The 27877-nt window shown below is 43.3% G+C and overlaps 1 protein-coding gene across 2 annotated transcripts; it reads left to right on the top strand.

Annotated features, from left to right (window-relative positions):
* The first annotated feature begins 308 nt into the window (after nucleotides 1-308).
* Nucleotides 309-27773, top strand: FOXJ2 (forkhead box J2). 2 transcript variants are annotated; one of them, XM_066175531.1, is made up of 12 exons: nucleotides 309-702; nucleotides 1651-1772; nucleotides 16407-16759; nucleotides 17277-17351; nucleotides 19251-19319; nucleotides 19668-19808; nucleotides 20222-20420; nucleotides 22294-22614; nucleotides 23006-23107; nucleotides 23575-23775; nucleotides 24515-24613; nucleotides 25176-27773. In XM_066175531.1, the coding sequence occupies exons 3-12, from the start codon at nucleotides 16427-16429 to the stop codon at nucleotides 25262-25264; spliced, it is 1629 nt and encodes a 542-aa protein (XP_066031628.1). In that variant the 5' UTR covers nucleotides 309-702; nucleotides 1651-1772; nucleotides 16407-16426; the 3' UTR covers nucleotides 25265-27773. The 2 variants fall into 2 exon arrangements, with proteins under 2 accessions (XP_066031628.1, XP_066031627.1); XM_066175530.1 differs by having other exon boundaries at nucleotides 1648-1772.
* The last annotated feature ends 104 nt before the right edge of the window (nucleotides 27774-27877 follow it).

Raw genomic sequence — 27877 nt, 5'->3', positions numbered from 1 at the left:
ACCTGGGGTGGCCATTTGTGGCCCCCGTGCCGGGGCTGTGACTGGCTCTCGCACGTCCCCGCTTAGAGCGGCGAAAGGCGGCAGCGGCCTGGGGGCGAGGGCCCCACGGCCACCTCCGCGGTGAGCCGAGCCCCAGCGCCGGGGATGGCCGCGGCCGGTCTTGGCGGGCGGGCAGCTCCTCCCCTCCGCTTGGCAGAGCGGGCGGGCGGCCGTAGCTCCCCCGGCCCGGCGCCTCCTTAACCCGGGGAGGCGGGGGCGGCCGCGGCCGGGGGGAGCCGGGGGAGGCGGAGCGGCGGCCGGGGAGGAGCCGGGGCCTGCAGTGGAGCCGCAGCCCGGAGCAGCAGCCGCGGGGGCGGCGGGGCCTGGAGAGAGTCAGCGCCGCCCGAGTCGGGTCCCCCGCACCGGAGCCCGGGGAGCCCCCGGGGACGAAGTCGCGGCCCGGCGGAAGGCGGCGGAGGCGCCGCGCAGGCCCGCGAGCCGCCGCGGCCTCCCGTGGTAGCCGAGCCCGGGCAGGAGGAGCTGGGGCCTGGGGGGAAGCCGGGGACAGCGGCCGGGGTGGGGGGACACCCCCGTAGCCTGCCGGGGTGGGGGAGAGACCCTGCCCGCCGCCCCCCGCCCCGTCCGCAGCCCCGTTAGGCAGCCCCGCGCCCGGTGTCGGGACACCCCGGCGGCCCCCCCTGCCAGGCCCCTTCCCCGCAGCTGGTGAGGGAGCTTAACACTTGTCCCCTTCCCCACTAACGAGCCAAGGGTGTGCAGAGGCCCCCGGCACCCAGCCCTAGTAACTATCTAGAAGCAGGTCTGCTCTTCCTTGCTGTGGAACAGCCTTCTGGAGCTCCCTCGATACTTGTTACGGGGGGAGGTGTCCTCAGACCCCAGTTCCTGAGGACTGTGAAAATAACCTTTACTGCCTACTCCCTCCTGCTGCTCAGGAAAGTCTTCTCTCAAGCAGAGCAGACAGCCCTTTCCCAGACCAGGTAGTAGTGGGAGTCTTTACAGAAGAAAGCCTGTATGCCCAGGAGAGGCAGTTCCGGAGACAGAAATAAGCAGGAGCTCCAGATACTTACCTAGTAATTTTAAGTATTTACATCTGCTCAGCAGGCAATAGAGCAAAACAAGGGAAAGAAAGCAGAGAGAGATTTAGCTATTCTTTCCTTTACCAGTTGCTGTTAACTGGAGATAAAGGTAATTTCCAGTACTGATCTCATCCTGCTTCATCCCAAGGAAGATCCCTCATCCCCTAATCCCAAGAGGGTTTTCTTCAAATACCCCGTGCAAGGAGAGAAGACACACCTCCTAGTTACAAGGAGAGGAAAAGGCAGATTTCACTGATAATATCCACAGAGATAGCAAGAATTGTTTTAGAGAAAGAGATTTTTTCCTCCTTACGGGCAAGGTGTACCCAGAGAAAAGAGATTTCTAGGTAGGAGGATTGGGGAAATTGATTTCTGAAATAATCTGACCATCAGCGAAAAGGCTGTTTCCCCGGGGAACACCCCTTTAGTAGTTAGCTGCCAAAAGGGAGAGAGGATCTCCATCCTGGGATAAAACCAGCAATTTTAGGAGACTGACAGTTCCAACCAGATTGTTTTAATACTCAAGATCCTGATTTCATCCACAATCCTTTCGCCCTTGAAATATTTTTCGAAGAAGCTCTTGGAATAGCTGACAGCAACGATCTGAGTATGGGTCTCAGAGAAGGAGTGTGAAGGGCAGCACCCCAGCAACCGGCACTGAAGATAATCCACCTCCCTCCAGAAAATCTTCCAGACAGAGTGAGTGACCACATTATATCACCTCTCTATTCCTAGCTGTCCTCTCTCCCCTTCTGTCCTTGTTTTCTGTGTCTCTTCTCTCACTGTGTCTGCTTGCTTTTAATCTTTTAGCTCTTTCTGTTTCTGAAGCTCTTCCCACCTTCTTTCTCTGTGTGTGTTTCTCAGTCATTTAGCTCCCCTATATGCTATATGGAATTGACCTGATTCTTTTCCTCACTATTTAGCTTATGGGAGACCTTAGCTCTATTTAATTGTAAGAAGCCTTTCTGTCCTTTTCCTTCTACTTTCTTCCCTGGTTTATTTATCCTAGACTCAGCTTTAATCATCACTGGTGTGAAATAATTTCTGTCATTTAGGGGTCATTGAGAACGGTAATAGTGACCAAAAAAACAAACAAAAAAAAGCTTTGAGGAGACATGAGCAGTGATTTGTAGTGCCAGTGTCCAAGGATGCACCCGTGGGGTGAAGTGTCAATGTGGGTCCTACTATGCTTGCAACTGTGGGAATAAAATCATTGTGCGGTGCAGACCTCACTGTGCTTGGGGTCTGAATCTACAGATCCCCATGCAAATACTCTGAGATGTATGTCCTAATGTACCTGCGCTACTGTGGGATGTATTCTGGAAAGAGTGCCCTTGAGACTGAGTCCTGTGGTGCTCAGGGGCCTGGGAATGGAAGCTGTGGAAGTGCTGGTGGAACCTGCTTTAAAAGCCAAAAGGAGCCGTTTCGGTTGCCACCAGTGTTCATCTGTGTTTTATGCTGCGTTCAGGGTCTGGGAATGTGAATCCTAGTGCTTTTGCTGCATGAGCCAAGCTACTGCTTTTTGTAAATGAGGCAGTTAATTCCCAGCCACAAATGAGTATTCTGACACCAACATAGTGATTTCCTGAGAAATCAAGTCTGAGGGAGACTTAGTCTCAAATACAGCCAAAGCAGATTCCGGTAGCAGAAGAATCTTGAATATCTCACCTGAGATATTACAGTTTCTGGTGAGATAGCAGGGAGGAAATCCAAGATCAAAGGGCCAGGCCAGGGAGCCCTTTTGGAGAGCAATGGTTAAACAGGGAGTCCCTGAAGAAGGAACTCCTTAGTGTAATGTGCTTGCAAGATCAGACAAAAGATGCCTAAGTGATTCCCCATTTTGGTAGAGAATTTTGTCAGTTATCCATAGCTTCAGAAGGTGGCTCTGTCTAAGGGAAGGCTGAACCACCAAGCATACATATGTTCTGGGGGTACTGTGAGATGCCCTCCTACCTGTTGCCCTATAGTTATGCAATCAGCCTGTTTTGAGTAGAGCTGTGTTATCTAGCACAAGGGAAGAGATAACTGAGGCATTTTGGCCTTTGTACATTCAAGGGGATAAACTGACTTTTCATGCTCTTGAGGTTAATTTACCTCACGCTGCCCCCTTCCTCACAGTAATGACTTGACATTTTTCAAGTGTTTTTGCCTCTGATGGATGCCAGGGCACTTTACAGATTATATATGCCAGCCTTAACAAAATTCTGCTCTTCCACAACAATTACCTTTCTGCATATGAAACATTTTTTTTTCTTCCATTAATGATAAAGATTCTGTATTTGCTGCCTGAGCTTTAAATGTTCATTACAGACATAAAAGGCTGGAAGTGGTGTGCTATAGACTAATTGTTATTTATTTGTTAATTGCTGACAAGGCATTCAGTACTGACTTGGACACCAGATTAAGACAATCTCTGCCCTAAAGATCTCGTAATCTAAAACACAGCAATATGAAAGCTGGGACACACTCATAAATTTTAGGGGATAATTTTTCGAGAGCACAGCTCTTCAGTGTGATCATGGTGTTCACATCAAATGTTTATCACAGGTGAAAATGCAGCTTCCTCTGAGGTGGAATACTGCAGCTGCTCTGCACCATTTATTTTATACAAAAGTATCTATACAAGAAAAATAGAGAGTATTATTTATCTTCATGAAAGTGCAGGGTATTTTATAGACGTGTTTGAATGCAAGTGTTATGTCTATAAGAGTTTACATGAAGAATGTTAAACCTGACCACCTAAAATTAGACTTTAAAAACCACATTAATGTACCTAAGTAAAGAGCCTAATTCTTCTAAGTGCCCAGGAACATAGAGTTGGCTTCAACAGAAGCAATGAAGCCTTCTACATTTGAGGAAAAAGACACTTAGTTGTGCATATATGGGTTTGTAAATTTAAATTTGGACATTCATGCTTCCAAAACTCGGAAGCTGACTTTTTTAGTTGAGGTAGTCTGGTCCTGTCCTATGGGCACCGAGCTCCCATCTGAGAACTGACAGTGTGGCATTTCTCAGGTCAAGCCCTTAAGCAAAATGAAATGAGACGGTCTAAAGAGTTATGGGAAAAGGATTATGTTACTGAAAGATCATGAGGTTATAATACTGTTTAAGTATGTGTCCTGTAACTTTTTCAGTTTTATCTTGAAATGTGGTTTTGCAGGCAAGTTTCTAGGATGGAGTAAAGAGTCCAAAAAGTTGGAATGAAAGAACGAAACAGTTTGAGGAGTTAGGATCTAAGTTTTCAGTCTGAAGAGGGTTGTAACTGCTGTAGTCCTTTGGGTTTGGGGTTTTTTTGCTGGGTTTTTTTTTTTCCTCTAAAAATAGAACTGAATGTTGGTGTCTCTGAAAAAGTTTATTCTTATCACAGAGGTACCGGTTACAGGTTAGTGCCTCTAACCCTAAAATTCAGCTGACCTTCCTGTAGTGGGAGATTCAATCTGCATCCTGGTTTGGATCTTTGGCCCTTTACTTCAAGTGTCAGAAAGTAGGTGTGGTTAATGGCAACTGTGATATGGACAGCTGTCCCTCAAGAGCAGGACTGAGCTGATTATCTCATTTTACACAGCTGTCAGACAGGAATTGGATCTCGGTCATTAGCAACCAAAAGATGAAAAATGCTTCTGGACTAATTTTTCCATTTGCTTCTCCCAACCTTGGGTAGAGTAGTAACCAGTGATTTTCACACAGAATGTTCTATGTGTTGTACTCCATTTGCAGAATCTGTTTCCGAGTGATGTTCAGGACTGAAACTTTGAAGGATACTGGTTTTGGTCTGGGAGGCGTCTTAAAGAAGATGAGTGGTCCCTACATTAATGGGTAGCCTAATGTGATAGCTAACATGTTTGAGCTCTCCAGTTGTCTTAACTCTGAAGCCTAAAGAAAACCCTTACTTTGCTGTGTTGTTGGCAGTTGCACATGTTATTTTAGCACGAATATCCAGTTGATGTGTTCAACCTCCAAATGCTTACTGTCTTTGTAGCAGGCAGTATTGCTGCTTGCTATCTGTTCTGCTGGTTTTGTTTCCTTCTTTCTTCTAAGGGATATATGATGAACGTAAAAATCTATAACATATTTATGCCCTCTGCTCATGTTTTTCACTTCTAAAGGCCATCTGTGTATGTGTATTACTGAGAGAATGCAAGCATGCTGCAGTATGTTTTAACAATTAATTAATTGCAAATTTTCATCTGAAATCTGAAGTGCAAACGCGAAATACTGTGAATGTTTCAAAATTTGGAGATCTCAAAGCCAACTTTTAAGACCAATGTAATGTTTTCTGTAGTGCTTTGCCAAGATTTGGACTAGATTGTTGTTTTATCCATCTGTCTTTGACCTGTCCAGTCTTCCTATTATAAACTTGATACTTACTTAGGTAAGCTGCACAGATTTAAAGGTAGACAGCAGATATTTTGGTAGTACCTGGCCTTTCCTGAATCCCTGGGCTCCACAGCATCATGTGGCACTCCTGTTCCTCTCCTGCACCTTTAAGGCCCAGCATGTTTCCAGCCTGCCTACTTCTTGACTTGCATTTCCTCCTACACCCACTCCTCCTCTCAGTTGTTCCTGCTCTTTGCATCTCTTTTCTCTTGTGGTCCCCTTTGGCATTCTGTCCTGTGGTCCTGGAAGCCTAAAATGCTGGTTTTCTCTTCATCAAGCAAGCATCCCTCATCTCTTCACTAGGATTCTTCACTGGCAGGAGTCTTGCTGCATCTCACAGGCTCTGGTCTTACTTCCACACCTGCATTTTGACTTGTTCCTGGTTTGCCTTTCATTAGATTATATGCCTGAGGACACAGGATTTGTTTGTCTGAGTTTATCTCAAGAAACTTCTTTGTCACTGAAAATATCCAGTTCTGCTTGACTGAGGAATGGCACTTGGTCTCCATAGTCCAACTCAGTTTGTTCTCCCACTCTCTTCCTTCTCTCCTGGGCCCTCTCCTTCCTCGGGAATAGCTAGATTTTAGTTAGTCAGGGTGAAAAACCCTTCCATTACATCCTCCGGTTGCCTCTAGCACTTGAGGATCTTGGTTTTCAGAACTGGGCTGAGCATTTTGTGCAAGGCCCAGTACCTTGTTCCTCATCTTTATGAGCTGGTCAGTTTATTTGATGTAAAATCAAGAACTGAGGGAGTGTGTGTTCTTTTTTAGGCCTTTTTTATGTATAAGAGAGACTGAGTAATGAGGGGCAGGGTGAGATGATGAGTGAGAGCTTTTGTACCTCGAGGAAAAAATATTTGCTTTTTTGTTTTTTACCATTAGCAATTCAAATTTTGTTTATGCTCTCTGCTCTATAAAGACTGTGGCTGATTATAGAAGAAATATGTAATTACTGTTAAAAGTTCAAATCTGAATAATTGGGAAAGAATCTGAGCACTTTGTGGTCACAAATTAAAGGAGAAAAGTTTCTGAATTCTCAGTTTCCCCTAAAAAAACTATTGTTAAGTAAAACCGAGACAAATTCTCCCTCCCCATAAGAAAATTGCAGAGAAAAATAAACAAGCTGCTAAAATAATTATATCTTAAATTCTTTTTACCTCTACCTGAACAAAGCTTTACAAGGTTTAAATGTAGGGAACTGGTCTGGGTTTTGGGAGAGCAATGTTCTCTGCATGCTTCTGCTATTCCTTTGCTGGCTGACCTTGGACTGCATGGTTCTCCATGCATGGCTTCCCATTTATCCTGGAATAGGTTATTGATCCTTTATAAGGATTCCAAAGTATAAAGATGAAAACCACTTTTTAATGGCTGCCTGCTCTTGCTGCTGATTGCCTTAATTACAATGTGATACTAAACTCAGAATCTCTCTGTGCTGGTTTTTGTGGCGTTAGGAAACAGTGAAAGCCCCAAAGCACTTGTGTTTCATTGAAGGACCAGTCACTCCAAAATTGAAAGATTCTCTATGATTGTGTGCAATCTAGAACTGTTTTGTAAGTTGACTTCAGTATAGATATTCTCACTCCCTTGAAGCTTCTCCTGAGATCTCTAATGACCTTTTCTTGGCCAAGTCTCAGGGTCTCTATTCCATCTTCATCCTTCTTGGCTTCCCTGCTGTTTTTGACACTTGATCATGCCCACTCTTGAAATCTTGTCCTCCCTTGACTTTTGTGACAGTATTTTCCTGGTTTCCTCCGTAACCATTCTAGTCATTCATTCAGTAGCTTCTGCACTAAGCTATTTATCTCCCTCCTTTTTTTTAATAAGTTAGACACAATGACCCACTTCTAGTATCCTCTCTTTGCTTTTCTTTACCTCCTTCATGCCAGGGATATTAAATTACACAACTTTGCATACTACCTTAACATGGTTTTTTTTTAATTAATTGCTTCAAGTTTAAGACCCCTGAGGCCAATATGGAACTCGAGAAAGCTCCTTTGAGATTTGCCTTTGTTTCCTGCTTTCCTCTGCCTCAAGCTTCCATAGTTGGGCCTATAACACGTTCTTGCTCTGAACATAGAGTGTAGGACTCATCTTCCTGTTCATGGCCTGAATCTTTTGCTGCTTCTTTCTGAGTCTCTTTGGGTAACCCTTATGCTTCCTCCTTCATTTGCCACCTCTGTTACTGTTGTCCTCTGACAACCATGTTACCTTCTCCTCTTCTCAGTGACACTCTTGCTGAAGCTGTCCTCCTCCTGGCGTGTTTTCTCAACACCTTGCCATCTCCTCCTTGACAAGCCTATGCTTTGGCTAGCATCCACCACAGAAGGTTCCAGCTTGTTGTGCTCATTCTGTGTGAAGGGGCCTTCACATTTCTGTTTCTCCCCTGTCTGTCTCTGTCCCTGACTGCATTGTCCTTTGCTCTATCAGCAGCATAAGCGTGACATTGTGCTTTTCCATTTTTTGCATGGACGTCTCTTTGCATTCTTCCTCAGCTGACTCATACCTTGATACACACAGGAATATTGCCAGCCAATAGAGGACAGACATACTGGAGAGTACTTATTTCATAGAACCCTAGAATCATTAAGGTTGGAAAAGGCCTCTGAGATCATTGGGTCCCACTGTTAATTGCATATTTGCAATTAGCTATTTTCAAATATGCAAATAGCCATTATTTGCATTTTTGAAAATTATTCAAAGGTCTAACTGATACTCAAATGTAGTCATCTTGCTGTATGTATTCCACTCTCCCTGTATCCTTTTGTGAAGAGGGATGATTGCAAAAGATATAAAGATTGTCATAAGCAAAGACACGACGTCTTAGAGTCTGGAATGTTCAAGGTTAAAGAAGAATAATATTTACTTGCAGCTGCAAGGTGACAACTGGCAAGCGTGTGTGGAAGAAAGAGACTTCTTTCAGTGTCTGTAAGGAAATGAACAGAAGATTTAGTTTCAGGATGATACATGAAATGGAGCATTTTGTGAGTAGGATGCAGAAAGCCAAGCAGCAGCACTAGTGTTTTAAGCAAGGAGAAACCATTAATGGGCGTGTGTACTGTGGCAGTGTGGTTCTGAATCCACTTGACCTTCAAGCTTGGTACAAATCTTTTCAAGTTGTGAGCCAGGCCAAGGATTGTCAGGTGTTTTGTCTGCTGGAAGAGAGTTCTTCTGTCAGTTTGAGAATAACAGCTAACAGAATAGTAAAAAGGAATTATGTTAAAACAGTGGTTGAGACTTAATTTATGAACCTCACGCAGTATTATTTGATTCTTCTGATCATTCTCCAACTTCCGTTTCAGCTGTGCTTTGCTCTCAGACTCCTCTTGAACAGGCTTCTCTGCAGTGCTTTGGTAGTCTCAACCCTGGGAGCATGTGCTCTCTGTACATTTTGGCATGTGGTATACAACTAATCTGCACTTGATACTGATTTCCTTTTTTCCTATGAATTTGGTACAGAGTTCTTGCTACTGCTTGATACTCGTTTCCACAAATGGGTTGTGGTTTGTTTCAGCAACTATTGCAGAGTTCATATTGACTAATCTGTTTTCAGTGGTTCAGCCTTTGGTGAACAAGTTCTGACCACTTGCAGTCAGATTTTCATTTTCCCTGTACATGGCTGACATTCCTTTCTCTGCCATAAAAGCTTTTCATTATTGTTGTCATTAAAATGCAAGGCTAAGAGTAATTTTTCACCAAGGGACGCATTTTTTAATGTGAATAAGAGTATGGTTTTCATTTATAAGCATGTTACATTCTTTTTACCTGGGTTTCTGTATATGTCTTTGCAATGCTGTGCAGATCTCCTGAGCAAGATAGTCTGCATGCTGATCTACTTCTCATGTTGTCTCTAATTTCAGAGACAATCTGGGTATTAAATCAGTGTTTGCATATCTTGTGCTGGAGGTTTATAACTGGATGTGATTCTGATAGGCAGGTAAAATTGAAATCCTTCAGCTTAGGGGCTCTCATAGGTCTAGGGGAAATACCTGCTCTTACATATTGTTTCTCTACCACAGACTTCCCAGTTTCCAAGGGAAAATTTCATTTCAGATATGTGCTCATAAATTTGACTTATTCCAAAGCCAGTTCCCTATACCTTTCTCAGTGTAAGAGTAATTGTTCCGTTAATATTCTTAAAGCAAATGTCAAAGATTTCTCTCCTGCCTTGGCATATGCTTAGAATTACAGCTCCTACTTCCAACAGTGAAATATTGCGTAGTGGTAGTGAGGGTGGAGGGATGCTGCAGAGACACTTCTGCTGTGGTGATGTATTTTCATTGCATTTCTTCAAAGTGCTTGGTTTACTTTTTTCTTCAAATCTGTTATTGGGAGGGTTGTCATGGGACATTTGGCTTATTATTAGAATAAATCTTTTCTAGTAGTCTTATTACAAAGGAAATAATTTCCAGCTCAAAAGTATTTTATGTATACCAATATTCTCAGTATCATTTACTTTTTCTTTTGACAGGTGTTACATATTCCCCACTTTACCTTACACAGCATCATAAATAAACAAACTGGTCCTAACTTTGAACACATATTTTCAGACTGTCTAAGGGGTGTCTGCAATGTGTGTGTAGTATTTCTCAATGTGGTTTTTTCCCTGTATGTTTATATAGCAGACAACAAAAATATTTGATTAGTTGGTCTTATTAAAATCTGGCAAGGCCCTAGCCATGTTCAATCCTAGCCTGTTGTGCCCATAAAGATACTGCCTCCCTTGACATGAGCATATTTCAGACTTTGGCTATAATGCCATCTGTTGATAAGTTTAAATAAGCAGGTCAGGTTTTGTAAACTATACCATTTGTCAGTTTCAAACAAAGCTAGGACATAATTGCCTTTGGAATTGAATCCTGATGCACTTCCAGCATGAGGGTTTGGGTGACTTTATACTTCTCACAAGACTTCATGCTTCATTAGTACCAAAAATGCCTGCACAGTCAGTGCTGTTCATTTACTAAATTCAAAATACAAATTTATAGCCTGCTTGTGCACCTTTTCACAAAATGGAGGGAATCGAGAGGTCCTATGAGAAATGTGCTATCATGATATTTATCTAATCTCCAATGACAGTGAAAACGAATTTGTTTTCTTTTTATTTTTCTTTGAAATTTAATATGAACCTTTTTTTTGGTTGAGATTTCTATTTATTAAAGGAAAATCATATCCGTATGACATTTTAATTATAACAAAACAATTAGTCCAGTGATTTATATTAAGCTATACATGGTCTAAAAGTTTTCATCTTCCTGTAACTGGTAATTTTCAGTACCATCTCAGTGTTTTGTGTAACTTTGAGCAAATTTTCCATTCAGGATACTGTAATCACAGTATTCCATGAAATTCCTGGAGCATTCAGAGCCATGTCCAGTGTGTTCCATGAAATAGCACTGAGCATTCAGGGCCATGCTGTCTTGCACACGCAGTAGTTTTGAGCAGGGCTGTAGGGTCAGAACTTGACACGTGGACAGGTGCACACTGTGACAGCTCATGCTCACAGGCGATACCACCCCTGTGCTCTTAGGTGACAGCAGCTTCCTTTGGTTGGATCCCTTTTCCCTTTGTGACTCATGACTAGTGAGAACCATGTGCCTCCTGTTACCACATCTGCCAGCCTATAGTTAATTGGGAAGACATTTTTTGGCTTGTTCTGCTGCTCCCCAAAAAGGGAAGCATGCTTCTAGGGTATGAGAATTTCTCTTACCTCCTTGCCCCAGGGACGGGCTTTCTTCCTTTCATATGGCACTGCAGACAGAAGGGTGCTGTCAAACTGCAGTGCCTTTCTTTTGTCACTAGCATGACACCTGTTATTCCTTCCAGGTTAAGTTTCGTTTTATGAACAGCACCCAGCAACCTCTCTTCCTTCTTCATTTGATTCCAGAAATATAATCATTTCCTTAAGGCTTCTCACAAGCAGTTACCAAAGTGATGGATAGCAATTTCAGTCTGGGCAGATAATCAGCATCCTCTTTTCTTATTTCTTACATGAAACAAGTATTTCTGTGAGAATGTTTGCTTAGAGAAGATCAGATTTTTAAGTGTTTTATTCCTACCGTCTTAGTTCGCACCACCTTCTTTATGAGGGAAAGCACATACCTTAAAATGGCAAATTTCTCTTCCTTCTAGACTCAGCAAAATTGATTATTTTCCCCTTTTTGTATTGCATGAGGACATGAGGTTTTTTGAGTGTGTAATTGACATGAGTACATCAGAACTGCCTTTTTTTCACCGAAGTAGAGGCTCTCCATTTCTTCATGCATGTGGTATTCTTGTTTTACTTTTACTCCTTACATTGTAACACTGTTTCAGAAAGGTTGCAATCAAATAGTCCTTTTTTGCCAGGTTTTTTACTTGCTAAATACCTTCAAGACTAGGGGTGTCTCTGAGTATATTAGATGGATATTATTAGTTAGATCACTGGATCTGTGTTTAAGGCACCCAGATGGAAGTGGTTGTATATTCACAGGTGAGGTGTTTTACAGCAATGTCTGTCATTGCTTGGTAGTCTGTTTTGCTTTTTTTGTCTCAACGTTCTCTCAATGTTGAGAAACTTGAGTCCCCTTTAAATCTTTTTGTCGTAGTGCTTTGTTGGGTCAGAATACTAGCAGATAAAGCAACAGTGAAAGTAAACACAGAAAAATGTAAATGTAGAGATTTATTCTAGAATAGACATCTTCTGTAGGCAGTGCACAGCACGGTGCCGTTTGTTGTATGGCTTCAGTCCTAACTGATTCTGCCTGACCACCCTTTGAATCCAGCCTTAGAGAATGCTTCAGGCTATAAATGTTTATTAACTGCATTCAGTGTGACACTTAGAGTGTTGTTCCCTACATATCATATGTTTTTCTGTCCTGATGTACAAGTAGCAGTGATCCTGGATAAGATCTGAGTGGCTCAGAGTGAGCATTTGCAAAGTACAGATTTCTTCAGCACCACTAAGGGATGGCCCTTACTGTCCCATCGACAGAAGCCTGGCTTGCATTTGCAGCAGGAGCTTCCATTTGCTGCTTGCAAAGGTTCAAAGTAAGGCAGTAGTTTCCCTGGAAAGCTGTAGGGAAGTATTTATTACTAGTCCCAAGCAAATTAGTGGTTATTAGAAGGTATTCAATGCAGGGTTTTTCTTTAATACATTTTTTTTTTACAAATTGAACGGATTCTTGTCTAACTGTAGTTCGGGATCAGTGCTTGGCTGGACTTTTTGCATCTCTCTGACCTGTCTGACTTTGGATTGTACTGTAACTATTTAGTGCTTGAGAAATGAAGACTCTGCAGTCACCTTCCAGCTGTTGATGGTGGTTATGACATTGGGTACCCTACCCTTGCTTTTTAAATTCAGCCAAATACATAAACAGATAGCATTTACCTTGTAAAGTGGGAGATTATGAGTTCTGATCTTTGACTTTCTTTTTATTTCTTGAAAATTAATTCTGACTTACTAAGGTGGTAGGATTTTTAAAGCACCCTTGATTTCAGTTCAACGTGTTTATTAGTTATTACTGTTTTTTTTCTTTGTTTGAGTGGGATCATAAGAGAAGAGTTCAAAAGATTTGCCAGGCAATAAGCTGGGAAAAGAAAGTTGGAAGGATTATCAGCTGCTCTGGTTTGGCTACAGTCTTGTTTTATCCTACCATTAAGTAGTGTCTAGCTGATACACCAAACACTTGGGTCAGGTGAATGAGAAATGCAACATAAATTAACAGTAATATTTACTGTGTAGCAAGTATTCTTTTAAATAATTTAGTAGCCAATTACACTGAATTATTGTTGCCCTGAAAGTGTTCTGGAATTGCCACCTTACCTAATGTTTGACTATGCCTGATTATTATAGATCCCAAATTGCCATCAAATCCTGTAACATGATCAAGTGCAAACTTGGAAACAAAGATTTTCTTCCACAGCTTTGAAATTTCCCATGTGATTGCTATTTGGTCTGAGTCTTCACTTTCTGTTCTAAATTACTGTCTAGCGTATACGTTCTTAAAAAGCTGCTGTGCTTTAGTGAAAAGTTGTTGTTTCAGTACTGGGTGACAATTGCATATATAGACACAGGGCTTGGTTTGGTTTTTTTTAACAGATTTTTGGATTTTGTTTACTTGTCAAAGATTTTTATAAGCCAATGGATGAAAATATTAAATTTCTTAGTGTGGGTGTAATCTGACCCAATTCTAATTTTGCTTGTCTCCCTGACAAGTGCATTTTATACAAATGCACAAAAGCTTATATATTTGATGATGAGGATGTTGCATATCAGCCTTATATTTTACTGCATAGCCAGTCATCCCAGATGCTCCACTGACATAACCTGGGCAAATCTTAAGCTCTGTGAAAACAACAGTGCTTTCTTCTGTTTCTTGAATTTCTGCTGTTTCAGATTGGTATCTTAATCTGCCATAGGCTTTTATAACCTAATATCCTCCTTGATTTCTGTGCTTGTCTTTTAAAAAATACAAATGAAAAAGGGGGGAGGGGGAGGAACAGAGATAATTTTATTTATTTTACTTTGGAGTTACATTGTTAGTGCAACTGGTATTTCATAATGGTTTAACAAGAAGAAATATTTTTTTTATGCTTGCACCACAGAAATTAAAATTTATATGAGACACACTTATAAAATGGAGCATTCAACTTAACATTTAGTTCGTGTTTGTTTTCTTCCAAGTGCGATACAACTTTTAATGAGGGCTTTACCTGTGAAGTTGCCACTTCAGTGTGGCTGTGTTTGGATTACGAGGTGTTCTGTCCATCCCCAGTGGATAAAAATATACTGTTGCTTTTCCCTTGTATTATTCAGGAAGGAATAGTCCTGCTATTTTTTTTTTTTAATTTGTGTAAATTTCAAATGTTTGATACCAGATTAAATCAGTCAAAACAAGTTATTCAATAAAGCACAACTTGAGGGGGCTGGATAATGGAAAGCCTTTTGCAGCTTGGATCAATTAGCTGTGCAGCAAGGAGTCACGCTAAGTGATAGTGTGGCAGATGAGTAGATAGGTAAGTTGGTAGCTGATGGGCTTTTCCTTTCCTCCGCAGACTAAAAAATGTTTCCACTCTCCATAGGGGCTGTGGCGCTGCAATTGTACTTCTCAGTCTGTGGGTGCCCAAGAGTGTGAGTGAGGATGTTTGCTGTGCAATTAGGATGTGTTTCCTGAGGCCAGGGCTGTGCAGCCACTGCCTGTGGGGGCCGAGGGATGGATTTTGTTGGGGTATTGTGTAGGTGTTTGAGCCCTCAGAGGTGTGGTGAGCACATGCATGGAAATGAAAGGTTTAGTGCATATGAATGCGTTGGAGTGTGGACTTCATTGCTTTCTGCTGTGAGAGTACTGGAGTGCAGAAGTGAAAGGTGTAATGCATATGGGTGTGGGGGAAGAACGGGTAGCTTCAGTGTCAAAATGCTGGGTGCATCTGTCTCTGGATCTGTGCATCCACACTGTGTTATTGTCAAATGCCTATTTTTAGAACAAGTATCTAATTGGTATTCATGCAGATGGGTGTCTCCCTGTCTCATCTGATCCACTCATTTGAGTGATGCACTCAGTGGGAGGTGTCTGCTGATGAATCGTTCCTAAGCACTGTGTTCGTGTCAGTCTCTTCTCTCTTATATGTATGCAAGTGTTTAATTTGCTATACATACATAAGTGTGTTTGTGTGTTTGCTTTGTGTATGCTCCAGCATGCTCAAAGACAGTACCATTTAATCTTCTGGAAAGACTAATTTCAGAATTGAAAGGTGTAGAGCTCGCATGCCTTCAAGACACAATTCTTCTCTCTATGCAAAGAGCAGTGCAAGTCGTGGCCTTGGAAACTGAGCTACCTCAGTCCAGACTTCAAGGGATTGCTCCCAGTATAGTAATGCAGCCAGTTTTGAGTAGGAATGATGAACTTTCTGCTGCCTTGTCTACTGCAAAAGACTACAGAAAAGTTAGTGTGCTAATTTAATACAAGTTAATGCTGCTAAATGTTTTCTTCTTATAAAATAATCACTACATAGAAATCCCTGTATACAACTGCTCACCAGGTGTGTTTTATTTTTATGAAGGGAAGTATATAACATTTATGAGATTAAAGATCCCGAGTCTCTTCCTGCAGCAAACTTGTCTGATTTCAGACAAGTAAGTTTCTTCTGTGTCTCAGAATTGGATAAAGTACTTGCCTGCTATATTGTAAATTAGCAGGATTTAAATCAATCAATCAATCAATCAATAAATAAATAAATAAATAAATATGAAAAACTGGTTATGGTAGGCAAAGCTTTAACTATTACGAGCTTAATATAGTCTGTTCCAACTCGACATGGTAGATGTAATTATCTATATATAGTATTATGCATGATCTTGGTGTTTTAAAATGAGATATGTAATCCTAGCTCTAAGGAATAGGATTCATTATAATGTCACCTAATGCAAAAAGAGAGGCTAAGCCTCAGAGAGAAATTAATTTCCCCTCAAATTAAGATAGTCCTGACTTTTCAGATGATTTAATTAAATTGTGGTTTGTATATGGCATGAATGAGTATTCCTTTTTAGCTGTGATTTTCCTCTTACCTGGCACTGTAAACTTACTGGATTACAGGTAATCTTGGTGAGGAGTACCAAGGTTATATGGATTATGTAGTAAAGGAATGAATGTGATATACCTGCTGAAAGGGCTCCACTTCCCTTAAACAGATCTTGGTTTTTTTACTTGGGAACAGTGCCCTGGGTAAGACAGCCCTAGCAATGTAACCCCATCAGTGTTAAAAAGCACTGTCCCAGCTGCTCTCAGTATGGCTGGTGCTCCCTGGGGCAGTCATAGGCCTTTTGGAATGGTTCTGGCTAGTTGTGAATAAGATGCATGAAGTAGGATGATTTTCATACAGGTATTTGTGACAGCAGAAGAATGCAAATGGGTGTTTCCATTCTTAGGCTTTACCTTGTTTGTGTCTCAAGGGTTTCCTTTCCTCTCTTTTCTCCTCACAGATATTCCTGCTTCCAGCACCATGGCCTCTGACCTGGAAAGCAGCCTCACTTCCATAGACTGGCTCCCACAGCTTACTTTAAGGGCTACTATTGAAAAATTAGGGGGTTCCTCACAAGCAGGACCTCCAGGGTCTGCCCGAAAGTGTCCCCCAGGCTCACCAACAGATCCCAATGCCACGCTGAGTAAGGATGAGGCAGCAGTGCACCAAGATGGGAAGCCACGTTACAGCTATGCCACTCTGATCACATATGCCATCAACTCATCACCTGCCAAGAAGATGACGCTTAGTGAGATCTACCGTTGGATCTGTGACAACTTTCCTTACTACAAAAATGCTGGTATTGGTTGGAAGGTGAGGGCTTGCATCACTGAAGTACCCTTTTTTGCCTAATTATAAGGCTTACTTTCTTAATTCTATGCAAAATAGCCTCACTGATTAAAGTAAGACTGATGTAAAACTAAGTTGACCAACTGGAGAAAATGCAGAGCCAGAAGTCCCATTTTCTCTGAGAATTTTTTGAAGGTATGTGGTGGTGCATTAAGGAGTGTGCACAAAATCCACCACCACCACCACCAAGAAAAACAAACAAAAACCCCCCCCCCACAAAACCCACGTCACTATCATCCTCTGCATCACACTGACACTATTTTCATTGCACCTTCTATGGGTGTAGAGGTGGTTCAGCCCCATATTATGATCTTAATCTATCCCTTCCCACAGCTGCTGTTCTGCCCCATTTCAGCAATATGTAGTGAGCTTTGGCTTTTAAGTATGTACCATCCTCTTCTCCCTACTTGCTCCAGGGCATACTCAGAAGACTGTATGTTTTTGTTGTAGCACTTACCTGTATCTCTTACTCTTTCATCAGAACTCTATTCGTCATAACCTCTCTCTGAATAAATGTTTTCGAAAGGTGCCTCGACCAAGAGATGATCCTGGGAAGGTAAGAAATCTGCATGCTTCTGGGCAAGCAATTTAAAACTGCAGGGAAATAAGCTGGGGTTGCCCTTTCTAACTCATGGCTGGAATTTGAAACCTAAAGTGTAGGCAAAAATGGAAGCAGTAGTAAGATTTACTGCAGTCCTTTGGCTACAGAATCATTTACTTAAAGGGAACCTGTAAAGGAACTTGAAGCGTTTTAGTAATTATTTTTTTCTGTGATCTTCAGTTGACTTTAAAGATACTTATAGAAGTCAAAAGTGTGATTGAATGTACTTTATTAATATTGTTTCTTTTTCTTCCTTATCTTTGTGTGTAAAATGTGGGTATAGTCCTTTATGTTCTGAGAGAGCATAGTGGCTGCTGATGAACAGTTGGACTGTGATGTGATATCATGGATTTTACGGAGGCAAGATCCATGGAAATGAGAGCAGAATTGCCACCTATATAGATTGCAAAGTATTTGGTGTTGGGAAAAAATGTCATCATCACTTAGTTTAAATCTGTAGAAATTATTTATGAGTAAACTCAAGAATTTAGGAATATGCTGGCTAACTGGGGACTGGTAAAGCTCTGATAGTATGTACAGATTGTAAAGGGGAATTGCTAGCAAAACCAAGACTTGGCATCTTGGCATGCAGATATTATTGTCTAAAAAAATCGGAAACCAGACAAGCAGGAGGATTTGGTAGGGGCAAGAAGCTATGTATTTAGACAGAAAGATTGTCTCCTTCCCCTCATCTTGAAGTTACAAGAAAGGACTGTTTCTTAACTTTATTCAGGTTATATTTAAAGGACTGTGTGGTGCTCAGTTGGCATCTCTAAATGGAAACAGTAGATCTTTGAGGATCACAGTTCAAAAATACCATTAATTATGTGGCTTATTCCAGGAAACCCTAACTGACTTAAGGGTATATGTTTGCAGGTACTCATTGGCATGTTGGGCTGGGTTTATAATGAAACCTGTGCTTGTTACTTATTCAGATCTCAATGGGAGGTTAAAACAAGCTAAATCCACTTTAGCGTTCTTTTTATACTTAGAAGAGAAAATGCATAATTATAGGCCATTTTATGTTGAAAGGGAGCTCTGGGAGTGAAGATGTACCCCTGTCCTCTCCCGGACAGGAACAGTCATGTTAAGCTGATGACATCTGTCAAATTTTGAATATCTCCAGGGATGGAGGTAGCAAAACTGGGCACTTGTTCTAGTGCTGCACCACCATCATTGTGAAGAAGTTTTTGTTTATATCTGACTGTACTGTCCCTTGCTGTAACTTGTATTTGTTGCCTCTTCTTGTGCTGTACATTTTTGAGAAGAATTTGATTCTGTTGTCTTTTATAATATCCTTATGGAGTTGATGACAGTGATTTGATCCCCTTAGCTTTTTCTTGTCCAAACTAAACAGGCCTCTCTGAACATCATTTGTTTTAGTTCATAACCATGGTTTATTTCTTAGCCATCATGAGGCCTCTGTGAATGCTTGGAGTCTCCCAGCCATGAAAAAAAGAGCAATCCTCTGGCTGTCTCTGCCAAATACCAACGTTGAGTTGGTTCTCATCAGTTAATAATAAATTCAAGTTGTGAGGAAGCCGCTGAAAGGAGTATGCAGGCCCAAAAGAGTTCTTAGCTTGGATCAAACCACCCTTTTGTGTCCTGTCTCAAGAGTGATAGAAAGTAGAGGATTCTGCCATCCACCAGTAGCATTGTACCTCATAGTTCAATGCAGCCCAGCGCAAGAGAGGAATCTCTTGGCAACACCCGAGTCTTGGTTGTCTAAGGTTCTAGAGGATGGTCCTTGTGATCCTAATGTTTAGTTGATGTTGCATTCCTTGAGTCAGCAGCCCCCTACTTCAGGAAGCTCTGTGATTTCATCATTCATTCACCAGTGGATCTTCTTTCCAGGGCTCATATTGGACAATAGATACATGTCCAGATATATCTCGCAAGAGGCGGCATCCTCCAGATGATGACGTGAGTGTTTTTCTTTCCACACGACATGGGGTGGGCTGGGAATTCCCTTCCAGCACCAGATCATGATAATGTTCTGGGTTCAGAGTGTATAGTGGGCAGACAAAGGCCAGGACTGAACGAACTAGTGTGTATGTCCTGCTGATTGCCTGTTGTGGCTGCTATTCAGTAGCAAAGTTAATCTTGTTTGAAGTCCTTTATCCTGACTTTTCAGTGACTAAGGCCCAGTCCTCCTCTTTTTTAAGCCATGAACTTCTACAGCGGGGGAGCTGGCTTCCCATCTGCAGTTTCACTTCTCCATCTGTTTTTGATTTTTGCTTCTTTCTTTTTCTCTTTCTTCCCCATCCACAGATACCACAAGACTCCCCAGAGCAAGAGGCAAGTAAAAGCCCCCGAGGGGCTGTTCCAGTCAGCACAGAAGCCTCTTTGCCACCTGAGGCCACCCCTCAGATGTCAATCCAGAGCACCACCCCCATTGCTAACTACAGTCAGGTGAGCCGCAGGGAAAGGGATAGAAGTGGGAGGAAAAGGAGAGTGGGAGGAGTGCATGAATGGAAAAGCGAAGTGGTGAGGAGAGGGAATTGTGAAAATTGTGATATGGAGGCAAAAATAAAAAGAAGGGAAGGAGCTGAAATTGCAGAGATAGAAAATAAGGAGGAAGTGATTTTAGCAAAGGGTTGGATGGGGATAAGGGTAAACGCATAATGGTGTTAGCTGAAGAAAAGGCTGGAGCCATTGTGCTGTGGTAGGTGTTCCTCAAGAAAAATGGCACTTGGGAGGATTTGTTGGAAGATGGGTTAAGTGATATGGGATATCAGTGCGTGTTATATGTGTATCTAGTCTGATCTCTGTCTCAAGCTGCAAATCCTAGTACAGGCTAAAGGCCTTACTTCTCTGTCCCTTAGCAGGGAGCAGGGCCTGTGGATGTTGCCTCTACTGTAGCGGGAGGGCAGGGCCGTGAAGGGGCCGATGTGCCACCCCCACTGTACAGTGCCAACCATGACTTCAAGTTCTCCTACTCCGAGATCAACTTCCAGGATCTTAGCTGGTCCTTCCGAAATCTCTACAAATCCATGCTGGAGAAATCATCTTCCTCTCAGCACGGTGAGTAACTCCATGCGTCATGTGGGGTGGGCAGGTATCTGCCCACACAGTCTTGTCCATTTGGCATCTCTCAGATCTTCCCTCGTTTAGGAGCCTGTGCAAACAGACTTTCCTTCTTTGGCATGCTGTAATTACTTCTGCCAGGAGCTGATAAGAAATCTGCACGTCCTTTATGCATTGCTCCCCCTAGTTCTCTCAGAATAAAAAAGCACAATGATTTGGAAATGCCTTGTTTTGATACAAATGCAAATACTAAAATGGCAGAAGCTGAGAAAAATGAAGTCCTGAAGAAAAGCATGTCGGAGAAACATTCACAGTCTGTCAGGCTAGGAACCATAAGAGGGAGGGGGTTGTTGCATCTGGAATTTTTCAGAAGGAGAGTGCAAAATCATCATTGCTCAGATCTGTTAAAAGTAGGATTGTACAAGGCCTTGGAGAATTGAGCTTTGTGGATTGAGAGCCGAGAAGAGAGGGCCTCTAACTCCACTCATATCTTGCATTTCTGGGATTGAATAAGCAGCCAGAAGAGGGCAGAATCACTTCAGGGATGAGATGTCCATGGAAAACACTTCAGAAAAACTTAAAGCTCTTTCTGCCTTTAAACACTCTTCTAAATATTAATCTGGTGTGGAAAGGAATATGTTGTTACATGAGCTTCTTGCCTGTGCTGTCAGCCATCACACAGTGCAGGCAAAGTTTGCTACACCAGAAAGGGCCTCCTGAACTTGAAGCTCCAGTGAAATAAAAATGTATATACTTTTACTACTTTCATCATGCTGGCACTCCTAGTAGAAGCCTGTTGTGTGAGATGTTGTAGTATGAGCAAGCCAGAAAAATGCAGAGAAGAGCCTTGACTTGGTGTGTTCCTCTGATTTTACAAACTTAGCAGCTGTCTCTTGGGGTTTTTTTTCCCTCCAAGTTGTAGGCTGCAAGGCAGTGTAGGAAAACGTGCAGTTTTTTTAAAAAAAATTTGTTGGCAACTTTTGAGTCAGGATGGCAGTATTCATCCTTTTGCCTCAGGACAGTAGTAGGATACTTGAAGGGTTGATGTTGAATCTAATGAAAATGTGAGACTTGTTTGCAGATGGTCAAGTAAGGGTACTCAAAGGAAGAAGTGAGTAGCTCAGGTTAATAGCATGCAGTGGCCCTGACTGTGGTTTTCTACAGTGGTTCCCCAGTGTGTGGGGAGAATGAAGAGGGAGAGCAGACATAGGGATATGCTGAACTCCTGGTGCTGGGAAAGTATGGAAAATACCTGATGCTCTCACGTGTAGGGGGTGCTTGAAATATAGGAGGATAGAAATGACACACCCAGTGAGTCAGGAGGAATGAAAGTAATAAAGGAGCCCTGATGTGTGCAGTGTGCTCTTTGTACAAAAGCAGAGTCTTTTATGACCTCTTATGATCAGTGTGAGAAAAACCTGAAGATTCCTGACCAAACCCAAACTGCTTGTAAGAAGGGAACTGAAAGGAGTCTTTGGAAACAGCAAGTCAGGTGTATTGAGTTACCTATTTTCTAAATGTTCTACCGTTTAAGTATGCTTAATGGTCATTTATAGGAAAACAACACACGCTTGACATTTCAGGAGAGGTTGGGTTACTTTTGGTAAGTCTAGGAAAAAATCCAGGGAGGAACTTAAGTGCCTAACGCTGTACTAAAATCCTTCTGGGTCTTTGTTGTAGAGCCTTTTGTTTTTAACAGTTTGGAGCACAGCAAGGGCATAACTGCACAGGTGATGGTTGTTGGCAGCCTATAGAGGGCACTCCAAAAATTTCATAAATAGCGGGATGAACACTGTGAAATTAGAGCTGGATAATGTGAGGTCTGATCCAGGCTCTCTTAAAGCTCCCTCCCCTTTCATTTACTTGGCAGGTTTCTCTTCACTCCTTGGTGACATGCAGCCCTCCAACCACAATTACTACATGTACCAGCAGCAGCAGCAGCAAGGCCCCTCCTCAGTGGGTGCTGCTCCCCCACTCCACACTCCAACCCCAGAGGGTTGCCCATCCCAAGGAGGAAAGCAGCAGGGTGGTGAAGGTTATGGCCCTCCACCAGTGATGTCCATGCACCCACCCCCGATGCAGCATGGAGGTTACCACCAGCATCAACAGCATCACCCGCACTCCCACCCACAGCAGCAGCCACACCAGCAGCAGCAGCAGTCACAGGCTTCAATCAACAATGCTGGCTTTGGTGAGTCTGGGGTGATGGAAAGCACGGCTGGGGAGCAGTGAGGAGCCCCCAGACAGAAATCCCACAAGTGAGCTTTCCCTAAGTAGTGCCTACTTGTGTGTAGAAAATGGGAAGAAAGCCAGATACGGTTGAAATCTGAGAAGGAAATTGCTTTCTTACTGGAGAATGGAGGATATATCCACCCTGGGTTTGAGATGCTGTTAAGGGATGCAGCATAAAGTCAGGGCCTAAGTGAAAAAGGAGATACCACCCCTGGTTTTCCAAGGGAGAAAGGATTTCTAGCTGCTGTAGTGTCAGGCTCTTTGGTGAAGAGGGGCCAATCTTTTTATATTAAGGGGTGGAGGAAAAGGCTGGTCTGTATTGTATTAATTTTGTCCCTGTTTTGTTCCAGCGTTTCCCCCTGATTGGTGCTCCAACATTGATTCCCTGAAGGAAAGCTTCAAGATGGTAAACCGGCTGAACTGGTCTAGTATTGAGCACTCCCAATTCTCAGGTCAGTGTTGGCCTAGTGACTGAGGCGACTGACTCAATGGCTAGGGCTGTAGTCTGGAACATGAGAGTGCAAGTGCAAGATTTTTTTTTCAATGTAACAGTGGCAAGTGCATGGATCTCTCAGTGATTCACCTCATTTTTAAAAAGAGATGTCCTACTTCATGGGTTCTGTTAAAGATCCTGAAGTACTTGAATGAACACTGCAGGATTTGGGGCAGGGAGAATTAAATCATAAAAGTGTGTCAGAAAGCTACCTGAGATTTTTCCTTCCAACTCTTCCTTGCCCTACCTGAGTCAGTGTGACAGTATCCTAGATGTGGAGCTCTTCAGGAATCTGGTGGCAGATTTGAAATGATAAAGTTTGGTTTGTGAGGAGGGGGTAGGATTTAGGAACAGAAGACAGAAATTCTTTGCAGCAAAGATCACAGTGTGACTACAGTCTTCGACACTCTCCTCTGTCCCTTGCAGAGCTCATGGAGAGTTTGCGCCAGGCTGAGCGGAAGAACTGGACGCTGGATCAACACCATATTGCCAACCTCTGTGACTCCCTTAATCACTTCCTTACCCAGACTGGTCAGCTCCCTCATCTGGTTGGCCCACAGCAGCCCCCTCGAATTTCTGATTCTTGTGCCCTGAACAGTGGCAAACAGGAGCAATCCATGAACCAAGGTAATTAGGAGGAGACTAAAATGACATGTAAATGAAGGCCCAATTCTGTGAGTATCCGACATTACTTGCAGCCTTACCAGGCAATGCAGCACTGAGCAACTCAGAGCTAGGCTGTCAGAGCTCTTCATAGCAACTCAGCTTTCTCTGGCTTTAAAGAACTGGGCTGTCCTATACCTGTGGTCGGGACAGACTGCTGTTATGTGATGCATACTGTTGACAGGCGGCCTCCAGGCAGGAATATATTTAAAAGGCAAACCTGGAAGAGGAGAAGGGGATGGTGTTTTTTAGGTGACCGAGAGAAGAATGGCAAGGTAGAGAGATTGCGATTCCAGATGGCAGGAACAGTAAAGGAGAAAGATCTTGCACCCTTGTTGGAGGAATACTGTACAAGGAGTAGGGGGTGCACTCTGAGGAGGGGACATGGTGGTCTTGATAGAACTGTAATGGTGTGTGTCATCTAGTACTGAACTAAATAGATGATATTGAGCCAGCTTGTGGTGTTTCTGGATGAAAATTTTCTTCTTTTACAACAATAGAGAAACTCCTGCTGGTTTCAAGAACAAGATCCCTGACCAAGCTATAGCTTGGAGTTAGGACCCAACAGCTGAACATCTCCTCAGTATCCTGTGGGTCTGAGTGAGTTGCTCTGTGTCTGAGCTGATACCCAGTCAGGGGCAAAAATTCTGACCTGAACATTAACAATTGTTTTTTTGTTTTCTTAATTCATTTCCTTTCACAGTGAACTCCTATGGTCAGCCCCAGCCTCCCCATCTCTTCTCCGGGCCATCTCCTATGTACCAGATTTCCACCCAGGAGTCTCCGGGATATAATCGCCCAGGTAAGGAGTGATGTTAAGGCATATTACACCAAGCAACATTAAAGAACTGGTTCCCAACCCCTTTGTGCATTTCTCCCAAAGCACTTAGTAGTCAATGGAGCACTGTTGGTAGAGAGGGACTGCAAGGGACCCTCCATGTAGGAATCTGTTACAGCTCTGGGAAGGTTTAGGATTTCAAAGGCCTGATTTCTTCACTTCACATGAACAGTCTTCTGGCTTAGCCTCACCCTCAGTTAGTTGTTTGAACACAGCTGCACATGAGAAGCTTCTGCTGATGAAGTTGCTTGTGCTCTATCAGCAGTCAGCTATGAGGTAAGTAAAGGAGGCTGAAACTTCTGGAGAAGCTGCTGTGGAGAATTTCACAGCAGAACATTGCCAGTCACTGGTAGATGCTGACAGAGATTAATGCCAGTAGTGTTCTTGCTTGTTAGACTCTTGGAAAGGAGAAGGCCCAATTCACTTTTGGTTTCTTTTGCCCAAGGGTGCACTGTGGAAAAGCATGTAGTTTTAGATTCTAACTGTTCTCTTTCCTTTTTCTTCTTTTTTCTTGTTTTTGGCTCAGCTCATCATCTGGTCCCTCGGCCTCCCGGGCCTCCTCCAGGCGCCAATGAGGAAATCCCCGATGATTTCGACTGGGACTTGATCACCTAGCGAGTTACAGACTTGATAGCCCGTCCTTTATGAAGGACGTGGGAGGGGAGGGGGACATGGGGTCAATGGTGTCAGCACCACCCTCCCCAGCCTCCCTGCCTTGCCTGTATATAGATATATATTCTCTATCTCTGCCAGAGAAGCCACCGCAAGATGCTGCCGAAGATAATCCTTCCTTGCGTCCTGTTTTATCTTCTTTTCTTCTTTTGTTTATTATTATTATTATTGTTATTATTATTACCAATAATTGAGCACAGCCCTCCCCCTCCTCCGGTGGCCTCGGACGCATCGGATCGGCTCTTTCGTGTTGCGCAGTGCCCTGTGGAGGGCGGGAAGATGGGTCCTTGGTGCCATGAAAAGACCTTGGAAGGCTGAATCCTCGAGTGCATCTTTCTCTGCCTCCGTTATTTTGCGTTTAACAATCCCTCTTTCCCTTCAAGGTGGCCGGTGAATCTGTCGTATTGGCTACTGGAGTGAGAGAGCCTAGTGGACCCTGGGAGCCTGTAGTTATGTTGTTTCGTAAATGTTGTAAAGGTCAGGGGGCTGAAGGGACACTGGAGGGGTGATCTTAGCTCTGTGAACTTTGTCGCACCAGCAGGAACAGCAAGAAAAGAAGTGGTATTCCCAAGTACAAAGAGAGGGTAATCCCTGAGGTAGGGAGAGCTGAGCTGAGCTGGGAGGGCAGACCTGAGTTTGGAGAAAGGAGAATGTAACAGAGATGGTATTTCAGCAGAGAAGTTTGGTTTCAGAATGTGGTGCCATCTGTGAAGACTGAGAGATTTTGAGGGAATCCTGACCCATTTCCTACACTGCCTTTTGCAGTCTCTAGGTGAAGCCTACATACCCATCAGGTAAAAGAAGCAGTCAGGGGTGTCACATGTGATTCAGCAAATTCTGTTCCCCAGAGCTTTACATTTCGCCCCACACCCCTTCAAGCCCTGTTTCAAAATATGTAGTGAGGCTTTCCCTTTTATATGCAAATTTGAAGTTTTTTCCCATCAGTATTTGTCCAATTGTTATTTGGTCCTCCACCCCTCATATTTCTTTGGAGGCTGTCCTTGCCTGTGGTTGAGAGTGCCAGCAACAGGAGTCTGGCTGTGTAGGTGCACATCCTCTGTCAGTGGTTCCCACTTGGTGAACAGGCTCATGGTGGGCAGAGGAAGCTGCTGTGCAGAGTGGGGCTGAACTGGGGGGCTGCCTGCTGGTCAAGGGCTGGACCCTCTGGTCAGGGACTGGGAGGCCCTCGCAAGCAGTTGTTTTAAGAGGGACAGTAGGGGAGAGAGGGTGAAGTGGGGCAAGGTTTTGAACCGACCAGCCAAAGAGTGTAGTATGAAAGGGAGGAGGGTGTCTCAGACCTCTTGCAGTGCAGCTGGGAAGATGATGTAATCTAGTGTAAATCCTGAAGGATGAGCTTTGTCAGCACGTGCAGATCAGGAAGGTGGAAAAGGTGCAGGAACAGGAGTGACATTGAGATGCTTCCTCCCCAAAGTTGTGTCCTGTGTTCCCCTTCTTTTCTCTTATGGCTCCGTTCTGTCAAACCTCGTTTCCTCTTAATATTTTGTAAAGCCTCCCCCCAGCCTTTATTCCCTATTTACCAGTGAAGGGAACAAATGTGGAAATAGACTATCATGGCTGCTTGACAGACCTGGAGCACAGGAGTGAAGTAATAACCTCTATACTGACTGCAGGAAGGTGGGGAATTAGCACTGCTTTTTAAATTTGCTGTAGGGATAAACCAGTTGGAAACTGGATTGTTGTCAAAGAAGTGGACAGAGTCTCATTGCATTGGAAGGGGGGAACAGCACTTTTTTTCCTTTTTTTTTTTCCTTTTTTCCTTTTTTTTCAGATTTTGTTTTTTTGTTTTAAGTGTGTGTTTGGGGGGGAGTTCGTCATTGAGCATTTCCAAGAGAAATGAGGAATCCCAGACAGCTTCAACATGGAGTCAGCTGTTATCTCTGCTGCCTCAGGGTGGGAATGATACAGCTTGGAAGTATATGTGGAAAGTGGCACTGGAGACAATGAGAGACAATTTATGGCAGGTGCCAGTTAGTGTTTTGCAGTGGACATTACTGAGAGCCGGCCCTGTGGAAGTCTGAAAACACCACCGGAAGAAAAACAAACCAATATGGCTCCTTCTGCGTATCCAAGTGCTCCTCATTTGCATATTTGCCTCATTTGCGTATTAAGTTGTGCCTCATTTGCATATGTAAATACATGCCGGTCAGTGTGCAAATTAGCCTCGTTCCTCTGCCCCTGAAATCAATGTGTGTTGTTAGTGCGTGGTAAGACATCGAGGGGTGGGCGTGGAGCTCTGCGGGTGCGCTGGCACCGGCCTGCAGGGAGGGCAGGGGGGCAGCCTGGCCCACAGAGGGGTCCTGCAGGCCCCCCCAGCCCGCTGTGGCCCCCAATGCTTCGTGTCAGTGGTCAGGGAGAGAGGGGCGTGGTCTCACGAGTTTATTTTTGTGCATGCTTTCTTAATAAAAAGAAAAAGTGAATGTTTATGGTTTAACTGTTTTGGTGCCAGTATTGATTTTTTTTTTTCTTTCAGCGGCGCCTGTCAGGATGGCTTGATTCCCACCTTAGAATTTGGGTGTGGACATGGCTAAATGGACA

Source organism: Chamaea fasciata, unplaced genomic scaffold (genome assembly GCF_029207755.1).
Source record: "Chamaea fasciata isolate MVZ Bird 193981 ecotype frontalis unplaced genomic scaffold, bChaFas1.0.hap1 SCAF_2, whole genome shotgun sequence".
In the NCBI taxonomy this organism is placed as follows: domain Eukaryota; kingdom Metazoa; phylum Chordata; class Aves; order Passeriformes; family Sylviidae; genus Chamaea; species Chamaea fasciata.
The sequence above is the reverse complement of the archived record's forward strand: the minus strand, read 5'-3'. Positions and strand labels throughout refer to the sequence as shown.

What these genes read in the sequence shown, in the direction of transcription:
- FOXJ2 (XM_066175531.1), top strand. Translation starts at nt 16,427, where the DNA reads ATGGCCTCTGACCTGGAAAGCAGCCTCACTTCCATAGACTGGCTCCCA. An exon ending in ATGCTGGTATTGGTTGGAAG is followed by an intron (nt 16,760 to 17,276) that starts GTGAGGGCTTGC and finishes CTCTTTCATCAG; the next exon opens with AACTCTATTCGTCATAACCT. An exon ending in TCCGGGATATAATCGCCCAG is followed by an intron (nt 24,614 to 25,175) that starts GTAAGGAGTGAT and finishes TTTTTGGCTCAG; the next exon opens with CTCATCATCTGGTCCCTCGG.